At 53.5% G+C, this 12108-nt stretch overlaps 1 protein-coding gene across 7 annotated transcripts in view; it reads right to left on the minus strand.

Annotated features, from left to right (window-relative positions):
- The window catches only part of PTCD1 (pentatricopeptide repeat domain 1), a 28637-nt gene that overhangs the window by 6825 nt on the left and 9704 nt on the right, over positions 1 to 12108 (minus strand). For 3 of the 7 annotated variants that reach the window (XR_010158598.1, XM_009453695.5, XM_003318617.6), the window contains exons 2-5: positions 8381 to 8859; positions 6852 to 6992; positions 3160 to 3378; positions 2675 to 2776 (exon numbers count right to left, since the gene is read on the minus strand). Coding sequence is in view for 6 of the 7 variants with exons in the window: in XM_009453695.5 (XP_009451970.5) it covers positions 2675 to 2776; positions 3160 to 3378; positions 6852 to 6992; positions 8381 to 8833 (915 nt within the window). In the remaining variant the exon portion in view is untranslated. Of the gene's footprint in view, positions 1 to 2674; positions 2777 to 3159; positions 3379 to 6851; positions 6993 to 8380; positions 8879 to 11613; positions 12049 to 12108 lie in introns of all 7 variants that reach the window. The other 4 variants (XM_063814754.1, XM_063814755.1, XM_054656007.2 and 1 more) reach the window with 4 other exon arrangements.

Consider the following 12108-nt stretch of genomic DNA (forward strand, 5'->3'; position numbering starts at 1 on the left):
GGAGAATCACTTGAACCCAGAGATCGAGGTTGCAGTGAGCCGAGATCATGCCACAGCACTCCAGCCTGGGTGACAGAGCGAGAGTGTCTCAAAACAACTGTAAAACATTTAAAAAATCGGCCGGGCCTCTCCCTCTCCCTCTCCCCACGGTCTCCCTCTGATGCCCAGCCGAAGCTGGACTGTACTGCTGCCATCTCGACTCACTGCAACCTCCCTGCCTGATTCTCCTGCCTCAGCCTGCCGAGTGCCTGCGATTGCAGGCGCGCGCCACCACGCCTGACTGGTTTTTGTATTATTTTGGTGGAGACGGGGTTTCGCTGTGTTGGCCGGGCTGGTCTCCAGCTCCTAACCGCGAGTGATCCACCAGCCTCGGCCTCCCGAGGTGCCGGGATTACAGACGGAGTCTCGTTCACTCAGTGCTCAGTGGTGCCCAGGCTGGAGTGCAGTGGCGTGATCTCGGCTCGCTACAACCTCCACCTCCCAGCCGCCTGCCTTGGCCTCCCAAAGTGCCAAGATTGCAGCCTCTGCCCGGCCGCCACCCCGTCTGGGAAGTGAGGAGCGTCTCTGCCTGGCCGCCCATCGTCTGGGATGTGAGGAGCCCCTCTGCCTGGCTGCCCAGTCTGGAAAGTGAGGAGCGTCTCTGCCCAGCCACCAACCTATCTAGGAAGTGAGGAGTGCCTCTTCCCGGCCGCCATCCCATCTAGGAAGTGAGGAGCATCTCTGCCCGGCCGCCCCGTCTGAGAAATGAGGAGACCCTCTGCCTGGCAACCGCCCCGTCTGAGAAGTGAGGAGCCCCTCCGCCTGGGAGTCACCCCGTCTGGGAAGTGAGGAGCGTCTCCGCCCGGCAGCCACCCCGTCCGGGAGGGAGGTGGGGGTCAGCCCCCGCCAGGCCAGGCGCCCCGTCCGGGAGGGAGGTGGGGGGGTCAGCCCCCCGCCCGGCCAGCCGCCCCGTCCGGGAGGTGAGGGGCGCCTCTGCCCGGCCGCCCCTACTGGGAAGTGAGGAGCCCCTCTGCCCGGCCAGCCGCCCCGTCCGGGAGGGAGATGGGGGGGGTCAGCCCCCCGCCCGGCCAGCCGCCCCATCCGGGAGGTGAGCGGCGCCTCTGCCCAGCCGCCCCTGCTGGGAAGTGAGGAGCCCCTCTGCCCGGCCACCACCCCGTCTGGGAGGTGTGCTCAGCGGCTCATTGAGAACGGGCCATGATGACAGTGGCGGTTTTGTGGAATAGAAAGTGGGGAAAGGTGGGGAAAAGATTGAGAAATCGGATGGTTGCCGTGTCTGTGTAGAAAGAAGTAGACATGGGAGACCTTTCATTTTGTTCTGTACTAAGAAAAATTCTTCTGCCTTGGGATCCTGTTGATCTGTGACCTTACCCCCAACCCTGTGCTCTCTGAAACATGTGCTGTGTCCACTCAGGGTTAAATGGATTAAGGGTGGTGCAAGATGTGCTTTGTTAAACAGATGCTTGAAGGCAGCATGCTCGTTAAGAGTCATCACCACTCCCTAATCTCAAGTACCCAGGGACACAAAGACCGCGGAAGGCCGCAGGGTCCTCTGCCTAGGAAAACCAGAGACCTTTGTTCACTTGTTTATCTGCTGACCTTCCCTCCACTATTGTCCTATGACCCTGCCAAATCCCCCTCTGCGAGAAACACCCAAGAATGATCAATTAAAAAAAAAAAAAAAATTTGGCCGGGCGCGGTGGCTCACGCCTGTAATACTAGCATTTTGGGAGAGCAAGGCGGGCGGATCACGAGGTAGGAGAGCGAGACCATCCAGGCTAACATGGTGAAACTCTGTCTCTACTAAAAATACAAAAACAAAATTAGCTGGGCATGGTGGCGGGCGCCTATAGTCCCAGCTACTCAGGAGGCTGAGACGGGAGAATGGTGTGAACCCAGGAGGTGGAGCTTGCAGTGAGCCGAGATCGTGCCACTGTACTCCAGCCTGGGCGACAGAGCAAGACTCCATCTCAAAAAAAAAAAAAAAAATTTAAAAACATTAAAAAGAAAAAGAAAAAAAAAGCTCTCCAGCGGGGAGCTGTGGTTCACACCTGTAATCCCAGCACTTTGGGAGGCCCAGGCGGGCAGATCACATGAGGCTAGGAGTTCAAGACCAGCCTGGTCAACATGGTGAAACCCTTCTCTACTAAAAATACAAAATTAGCTGGGCGTGGTGGCGGGCGCCTGTAATCCCAACTACTCGGGAGGCTGAGGCAGGAGTATCGCGTGAACCTGGGAGGCGGAGGTTGCAGTGAGCCGAGATCGCTCCACTGCACTCCAGCCTGGGCAAGAGTGAGACTCCATCTCAAAATAAATGAATGAATGAATGAATGAATGACTCCTGGGTTGCACCTGCAGAAGTGCTAATGGGGCTGTGGGAGGGTTGAACAAGTCCCCAGGTGAGTGTGTGGCAGGCTTTCAAGGAAGGTGAGTTTAGAGGGGCTGAGCCGACTGCAAAGCAGGGTGGGAGGGGCGGGGGCCACCCTCATTCCATCTCCAAGGGCCTCCTCTCCCTGCCATCTGTAGAATGGAGGCTACAGTGGCTGCTGGGTTTTCAGAAAAGAGCACAGATATAAAAATACTCAGCACAGGGCCATCGTGGGTGCTCACAGGATCACCATTTTGCACCTCTGGCACCGGGGAAGCAGGGCAGGAAGGTGGGGTGGGAGAGACATACCTGGAGGGCGTACCGGAAGCCTGTCTTCTTGTCTTGGATGCAGCCCATGAGCAGGAAACTGAAGGTCTCCTCTGTGACCACGTGCCCTTTGTGGATGATTTCCTGGGGGAGGGAACAAAGACGTCCCACTGAGAACCTGCAGCAGGCTGGGCATGGTAGCTCATGTCTGTAATCCTGGCACATTGGGAGGCCAAGGCAGGATGATCACTTGAGGCCAGGAGTTTTGTGACCAGCCTGGGCAACATAGCAAGACCCTGTCTCTAGGAAGCCTTCCCTCGAGTGCACAAAGCAGGACACAGCACACGGTGGCATACACAACCTCCAGTAAGGTCTCATCAGATCCATCTGTGAACCCCAGGGCCCAATACCGGCTGTCTCATCCTCCCTGAGCCTTCCTACATGAGGAGAGACAGACACCACAGCCCTGCCCCTGACACGTGGGACCAGCCCCATGACGGGGAGCAGGACGGCAGGGGAAGCCCCACCTTGAACACATCGAGGCACATCCTAAGGTCTGCGCACTTGGCAGCCATCTTCAGCAGTGCGTGGTATGTTTTCAAGTTGAGCTCGAAGTTTTTGGCCTGCAGCTGCTGCCGGAGCTTCAGGGCACTCTGTAGAGCTGAGTCCTTCCAGGGGGACTCGGCACAGACGTTGAACAGGGCCGTGTAGGTGGCGTCCGAGGGCTCCAGGTCCCGCTTTTTCATCTGTGGAGATGGAAGAAGCTCAGTGGTGGCCCGGGATCAGCTGGACGCACAGGTGAGCAGCTGCCCCAGAGGAGGCTGAGGCTGGAGAGGACCCCGTCACTGCATCCACCAGGCCAGGCTCTAAGGCAGAGCCATGGACACATCAGAGCCTAGCTCTCCAAACTCAGACACATTGAAGGGACTCTGAAAACTGAGCCCACACACCCAGATGCACCAAACAGGAGCTACCCTGCCCTGGGCACTTGTCAGCCCACTCCAGGCCTGGGGTCCTGGCAGCAAGGTCTTCCTGATGTCCCCACCTTCAGGCCACCCGGTCAAGGGGAAAGGGCCTGTAGTGCTTACTACCTGAGGGCTCCCGGGCAAGTTAGCACTTCCTCGCGAAAATGGGGATGACACCATCACCTTGAAACCAGGCATGCCTGTGGGGAGTGGGAGGATGCACTGCAGTGCTCTAGGGGTGGCCCCGAACCAGTGGCACAATGCACATTCTCAGGGCCACCTGATCTGGTAAGTCACAAGCCCCGGAGCTGAGTGACACTCAGCTTACTGAGCCTCCAGGGGACTAAGGCATGTGCTCAGGGTTGACAATCCGTGGTGAAGCCTAGCACTCGCTATTGGCCAGAGAAGGGCCATCTGGCCAAAGGCAGGCGATAGGCGGCTCAGCGGCAGAAAGAACCCTGCTAGAGTCAGGCCATCTGGGGCTCAAATCCCAGCCCCGGTGCATTCAAGTGGGGTGGCCTTGGACATGTCCCTTCATCTCTCTGTGCCTCAGTTTCCTTATCTGAAAAGCAAAGAGGGCAGTCCCTACTTTGAGGATGATATAAGCGCTGCGTGTATTGCTGCACTCCACAGAGGTGCACTGACAACTCACTACCTGCCCAGCAGCAGCCCTGGGGTTAGCAGAGTGGGCACAGCCTACCCTTACTGAGCTTACACTCAAGAAGGGAGACACACTGCAGGTGAGTCACCAAAAACATTAACAAGGCTGGGTGCCGTGGCTCACGCCTATAATCCCAGCACTTTGGAAGGCTGAGGTGGGCAGATCACCTGAGGTCAGGAGTTCGAGACCAGCCTGGCCAACATGGCGAAACCCCGTCTTCTACAAAAAACACAAAAAAATTAGCCGGGCATGGTGGTGGGCGCCTTTAATCCCAGCTACTCGGGAGGCTGAGGCAGGAGAATTGCTTGAACCTGGGAGGTGGAGGTTGCATTGAGCCGAGGTCGCACCACTGCACTCCAGCCAGGGTGACAGAGCCAAAACTCCCGTCTCAAAAAAATAAATAAATAAAATAAAATAAATAAAAACAATAAAAATATTAGTGTTTTTTTCTTTTTTTTTAAGATGGAGTCTTACTCTGTCGCCAGGCTAGAGTGCAGTGGCGTGATCTCGGCTCACTACGACCTCCCTCCACTTCCTGGGTTCAAGTGATTCCCTTGCCTCAGCCTCTCGAGTAGCTGGGACTACAGGCACGTGCCACCACGCCCAGCTAAATTTTGTATTTTTAGTAGAGACAGGGTTTCACCATGTTGGCCAGGATGGTCTCAATCTCTTGACCTCGTGATCCGCCCACTTTGGGCTCCCAAAATGGTGGGATTACAGGCGTGAGCCACCGCACCTGGCCAAAAATAATAGTTTTTTAAAATAGATGTAATGGGCTGGGTGCGGTGGCTCACGCCTGTAATTCTAGCACTTTGGGAGGCCAAGGCGGGTGGACCACTTGAGGTCAGGAGACCAGCCTGGCCAACATGGTGAAACGCTGTCTCTACTAAAAATACAAACAAAATGAGCCAGGCATGGTGGCATGTGCGCCTGTAGTCCCAGCTACTCGGGAGGCTGAGGTATGAGAATTGCTCGAGCCCAGGAGGCGGAGGTTCCAGTGAGCCGAGGTCGCACCACTGCACTCCAGCCTGGGCGACAGAGCGAGACTCTGTCTCCAAAAAAAAAAAAAAAAAAAAAAAAAGGACTGTAGGGAAAAGAAAGAGAGATCAGACTGTTACTGTGTCTATGTAGAAAGAAGTAGACACAAGAAACTCCATTTTGTTCTGTACTAAGAGAAATTCTTCTGCCTTGAGATGCTGTTAAACTGTAACCCTAGCCCCAACCCTGTGCTTGCAGAGACATGAGCTGTGTTGACTCAAGGTTTAATGGATTTAGGGCTGTGCAGGGTGTGCTTTGTTAAAAAAAGTGCTTGAAGGCAGTAGGCTTGATAAAAGTCATCGCCATTCTCCAATCTCGAGTACCCAGGGACACAATACACTGCGGAAGGCCGCAGGGACCTCTGCCCAGGAAAGCCAGGTATTGTCCAAGGTTTCTCCCCATGTGATAGCCTGAGATATGGCCTTGTGGGAAGGGAAAGACCTGACCGTCTCCAAGCCTGTCCCCCAGCCCGACGCCCATAAAGGGTCTGTGCTGAGGAGGGTTAGTGAAAGAGGAAGGCCTCTTTGCAGTTGAGATAAGAGGAAGGCATCTGTCTCCTTGCTCGTCCCTGGGAATGGAATGTCTTGGGTGTAAAACCAGATTGTGTGTTCTATTTACTGAGATAGGCGAAAACCGCCTCAGGGCTGGAGGTGGGACCTGCTGGAGACAATACTGCTCTTTGATGCACCAGATGTTGTGTAGGTGCACATCAAAGCACAGCACCCTTCCTTAAACTTATTTATGACACAGAGACCTTTGCTCACATATTTTCCTGCTGACCCTCTCCCCATTACCCTATTGTCCTGCCACATCCCCCTCTCCGAGATGGTAGAGATAGTGATCAATAAATACTGAGGGAACTCAAGAGACCAGTGCCTGTGCAGCGCAGGTCCTCCGTATGCGGGATGCTGAGCGTATGCTGAGCACCGGTCCCAGGGGACCACTGTTCTTTCTCTATACTTTGTCTCTGTGTCTTATTTCTTTTCTCAGTGTCTCGTCCCACCTGACGAGAAACACCCACAGGTGTGGAGGGGCTGGCCCCCTTCAGAGGAGCAGATGCGGTGGCTGGGCTGTGACCTGTAATCCCAGCACTTTGGGAGGCTGAGGCGGATGGCCAGGGGTTAGAGACCAGCCTAGACAACGCAGCACAATCCCACCTCTACAAAAAACTTAAAAATTAGCCAGATATGGTGCTACACACCTGTGCTCACAGCTACTGGCGAGGCTGAGGCAGGAGGAACTCTTGAGCCAAGGAGTTGGAGGCTGCAGTGAGCTATGACTGCACTCCAGCCTAGGCGACAGAGTGAGGCTCCCTCTGTTTTTTTTTGAAGGGAAAAGAAAGGGAACATGGGGACCGCCACAGTCCAGGCAGGTGCTAAAGGGCTTTCCATGTCATCTCGTTTATCACCCACAATCACCACCATTTTAAGGAGATGACTCTGAGGCCAGGGAGGTGAAGTCACCTGCCCAGTGTAAAGCACTAGCAAGTGGCACACTTGGGATCCGCCCCCAGCTTTTCAGAGCCTCACCCCGGCTGCCCTGCGCCCACACGCACCTGGTTGTAGAGGTTGAAGGCCTTCTTCAGGTAGCCAACCCGCCCGCAGCCCCCAATCAGCACCGTGTAGTTGCTCTCCATGGGCTGCAATCGCTCCTCCTTCAGCATCTGCCTCTCAAACAGGTCCAGGGCTTCAACCAGCTGCAGGGAAGACGCAACAGGGCAGGGGCTCAGAATGGCCCCAGAGACCCTCAGCAGAGAGAGGGAGGTTGAAGCTGAGGGACCCTCCTAAAATGGTGGAGGACGGCGGCCCTGGGTGACTGCAAACCCCCTGGGCCCCCCCGCTGTTTCTGCCCCATCCCTCACCTCACACCATTTCCCCGGTGAAGCCTCAGTTCATTCCTTTATTCCTTCATTATTTTCATCTGTTCATTCAAACAATAATTACTGAGTGCTTCAATGAGCCAGACAAGGTCTATCCACTGCATATACGGCTGGGAACAAGAGAGAGCTCCTTCTTGGAGCTCATGTTTTGGTGTGGAAAGTCAGACATGAGGCCAGGCGCAGTGGCTCACGCCTGTAATCCCAGCACTTTGGGAGGCTGAGGCGGGCAGATCACAAGGTCAGGAATTCGAGACCAGCCTGGCCAACATGGTGAAACCCCGTCTCTACTAAAAATACAAAAATTAGCCAGGCATGGTGGCGCACACCTGTAATCCCAGCTACTTGGAAGGCTAAGGCAGAAGAATTGCTTGAACCCGGGAGGCAGAGGCTACGGTGAGCCGAGATTTCACCACTGCACTCCAGCCTGGGTGACGGTGCAAGACTCCATCTCAAAAACAAAAACAAAAACAAAAACAAAAAAACAAACCAGACAGACATGAAATGGGATAATTAAGAAAGACACACAGTATATCAAGTGATGACAGGTGGTACGAACAAAACTAAAGCAGCGGCCAGGTGTAATGGCTCATGTTTGTAGTCCCAGCATTTCGGGAGACCAAGGCGGGCGGATCACCTGAGGTCTGGAGTTTGAGACCAGCCTGGCCATCATGGAGAAACCCCATCTCTACTAAAAATACAAAAATTGGCCAGGTGTGGTGGCACATGCCTGTAATCCCAGCTACTCAGGATGTTGAGGTGGGAGAATTGCTTGAATTCCCCAGGAGGCGGAGGCTGCAGTGAGCCAAGATCGTGCCACTGCACTCCAGCCTGGGCGACAGAGTGAGATCCTGTCATAAAAAAAACCTAAAGCAGGGAATGCTAGAAGGGTGTGGAGGATTCACTTTTCTTTTTCCTTTTTTTTTTTTTTTTTTTGAGACAGACTCTTGTTCTGTGACTCAGGCTGGAGTCTAGTGGTAAGATCAGCTCAGTGCAACCTCCGTCTCTACAAAAAAAAAAAAAAAAAACAATAAAATAAAACTGCGGTGGAGGATGGCAAAGGGTCGCGATACTTACAGCCATAAGGCTGGCAGTTCAACAGGGTAGGCCCAAAACTTAGAGGCTGGGAAAGTCAGGTGACCCCTTGCAAAACACTGAGCCGCCAGGGGAAAGAAGCCAGGAGCCACAGAACCCAAAGTGCCCCTTACCTTCCCTTCCTTGATCAGGCGTTTGCACTGCAAGAAGTACCAGTACGGGGTGTTTCTCCGGCCTCGCCATAATTTGGGCTCCGGTTCCATTTGCTCATCTCTCCGTTCCCCAAACCGCAGGTTATGGAACTGGGCTGCGGATTTGCGGAATAGTTTCCGGGAGGAGTATTTGTTAGAGAGGGTCCCAAAACTCTCCTCCTGCTCCTCGTCTTCTTCCTGCGTGGCCGTGGAGTTGGAGTGGCTCGGGTCAGAGCCCAGGCTGCCCGTGTTTTCCTGGCGCTCCTGGCCGAGGGGCAGCTGAGAGGAGGAGCTGCTGAAGGGCGCCCACAGTGGCCGCATCAGCCCCTCCCTGCCTCCTGCCCACCTGGCTCTACAGGGGTCCAGGTGTTGCAGGATGAACAGTCCCATGGGGCGGGCCCTGGCGAACAGTCGAGCGAGTCTCACGAAGTCCATTTCTGGCTTTCCTGTCCCTCCAGGGCCTGGAATATATGAGGAAAACTAAGAGAGTCAACTCAGTTCCTAGTCACAAAAGGCAGAAAGAAAGAAGTGGTTACAAGTATGGACCCAGGCCAGGCGCGGTGGCTCATGCCTGTAATCCCAGCACTTTGGGAGGTCGAGGCTGGCATATCACTTGAGGTCAGGAGTTTGAGACCAGCCTGGACAACATGGTGAAACCCCATCTCTATGAAAAATACAAAAATTAGCCAGGCGTGGTGCTGTGCGCCTGTAATCCCAGCTACTCAGGAGGCTGAGGCAGGAGAATCACCTGAACCTGGGAGATGGAGCTTGCAATGAGCTGAGATTGCGCCACCATACTCCAATCTGGGTGACAGAGTGAGACTCTGTCTCGAAAAAAAAAAGAAAAGAAAGAAAGAAAAAGAACAGGCCAGGGGCGGTGGCTCATGCCTGCACTCCCAGCACTTTGGGAGGCCGAGGCGGGCAGATCAGTTCGAGACCAGCCTGGCGACACCCCATCTCTACTAAAAATACAAAAAACATGAGCTGGGTGTGGTGCTACACGTCTAATCCCAGCTACTGAGGAGACTGAGGTAGGAGAATCGCTTGAACCCAGGAGACGGAGCTTGCAGTGAGCTGAGATCGCGCCACTGCACTCCAGCCTGAGTGACAGTGAGACTCTGTCTCAGAAAAAATAATAATAATAATAATAATAAATAAAATAAGAAGTATGGGCCCAGAGGTTAGAAAGCCTAGGTTCAGGTCAGACATAGCTCACTGCAGCCCCACCCTCCTGTGCTCAAGCGATCCTCCCATTTCAGCCTCCCGAGTAGCTGGAACTACAGGTGTGAGCCACTATGCCTGGTTAATTTTATTTTTTGGTAGAGACAGGGTCTTGCTATGTGCCCAGGCTGGTCTTGAACTCCTGGACTCAAGCAATCCTCTCGCCTCGACCTCCCAAAGCACTGGGATTACAGCAATGAGCCACCATGCCCAGCCTAAAGTATTTTAAAGTCTGGTTATATTAGAAGGTTGCGATTGGAAAAGTCTTACAAGTGATGGCAGATTGAACAGATTAAAAACTAGGCCCAGTAGGCCAGGAGCGGTGGCTCACGCCTGTAATCCCAGCACTTTGGGAGGCCAAGGTGGGTGGATCCCCTCAGGTCAGGAGTTCGAGACCAGCCTGACGTGGTGAACCCTATCTCTGCCGAAAATATAAAAATTAGCTGGGCGTGACAGCGTGCCCCTGTAATCCCACCTACTTGGGAGGCTGAGGCAGGAGAATCACTTGAACGTGGGAGGCAGAGGTTGCAGTGAGCCAAGATCGCGCCATTGCACTCCAGCCTGAGCGACAGAGCAAGACTCCATCTCAAAACAACAACAACAACAACAAACAAAAAACTAGGCCCAGCAAGGGGAGAGACTTGCTGGGGTCCTGCAGCAGTGCAGTGGGTGAGACTGGCCAGCTTGGGCTGGGCTGGCTTTGAACTCAGGTCCATGTAACGCATTGATGATTGTCCTGACCAGCACCTTTTGTGAAACTAGTGCAGGGGGCCTTTATCATTCTGCATCTGGCAAGCCCTGCCACTCCTTCTTACAAGCATGGTGTTTATGTAATTTTCTTTTTTGTGGAATGGGGTCTTCATGTTGCCCAGGCTGGAGTGCGATGGCACAGTGGAGTGCAAATGCACAATCACTGCAACCTCCAACTCCTGGGCTCAAGTGATCCTCCTACCTCAGCCTCTCAATTAACTAGCACTACTGGTGCACACCACCATACCTGTCTAATTTTTTGTATTTTTTTGTAGAGATGGAGTCTCCCTATGTTGCCAGGCTGGTCTAGAACTCCTGGCCTCAAGCAATCCTCCAGCCTTGGCCTCCCTAAGTGTTGGGATTGCAGGCGTAAGCCTCCATGCCCTGCCTTACGTGCATTAATTACAATACACAGAATTACAAAACAAAAAGCAATGATATTGAAATGGCATCAAAATGCTTTAAAAACAAATTTCTGCTATACTAGTATAGATGCTTATTTTCAATGCATGAAATAACAAGACCCTATCATAATTTCTTTTCTTTTCTTTTCTTTTTTTTTTGAGACAGTCTCTCACTCTGTTCTCAGGCTGGAGTACAGTGGCGTGACCTCGGCTCACTGCAATTTCCGCCTCCCGGATTCAAGCGATTCTCCTGCCTCAGCCTCCCCAGGAGCTGGGACTACAGACGCATGCCACCACGCCCAGCTAATTTTTGTATTTTTAGTAGAGACAGGGTTTCACCATGTTGGCCAGGATGGTCTGGATCTTTTGACCTTGTGATCCGCCCGCCTCGGTCTCCCGAAGTGCTGGGATTACAGCCGTGAGCCACCGTGCCCGGCCGACTCTATCATAATTTCAAAGCAGTAATAAATGTAAGTGACAGCTTAAGATACCACCTTGTAGTTGCTGCACAAACTGGTTTTTTTTTGAGTCTCACTCTGTCACCAGGCTGGAGTGGGGTGGTACAATCTCGGCTCAATGCAACCTCTGCCTCCCGGGTTTAAGCCATGCTCATGCCTCAGCCTCCCAAGTAGCTGGGATTACAGGAACGCGCCACTACTCCAGGCCAATTTTTATATTTTCAGTAGGGACGGGGTTTTGCCATCCTGTCCAGGCTGGTCTCGAACTCCTGACCTCACGTGATCCTCTCGCCTCAGACTCCCAAAATGCTGAGGTTACAGGTGTGAGCCACCATGCCTGGCCCTGCACAAACTGTTATCTGGAACTATCATTTACACTCACCCTCACAGTTTCAGGCACTGCTAAGGCTGCTCCAGCAATCAGGAAAGGAAATGCTGTACTTCACATAGAGAAAAATAGGGGTGTCATTTTATTCCTACACAAGCTCATTACCCCACCCTGGTTAAAAAAAACCCTGAATTAGGCTGTATAGTGGCTCATGCCTGCAATTCCAGCACATTGGGAGGCCCAAGCAGGAGGATCGCTTTGGGCCTGGGGCCAGGAGTTCGAGACCAGCCTGGGCAACATAGCAAGACCCGCCACCTGCCCCCCCAACCCCGCCGTCTCTACAAAAATTAAAAATAAAATTTTAAAAATTAGCCAAGCGTGGTGGTGCAGCGTCTGTAGTTCCAGCTACTCGGGAGGCTGAGGTGGGAGGATCGCTTGAGTCTGAGAAGTTGACTGCAGTGAGCTATGATCGTACCCCTGTACTCCAGCCTGGGCCACAGAGCGAGAAAAAACCCTGAATTAGAGACACGCTGCGGCCGTCCTTCCTCG

This window comes from Pan troglodytes, chromosome 6 (genome assembly GCF_028858775.2).
Source record: "Pan troglodytes isolate AG18354 chromosome 6, NHGRI_mPanTro3-v2.0_pri, whole genome shotgun sequence".
NCBI lineage: Eukaryota > Metazoa > Chordata > Mammalia > Primates > Hominidae > Pan > Pan troglodytes.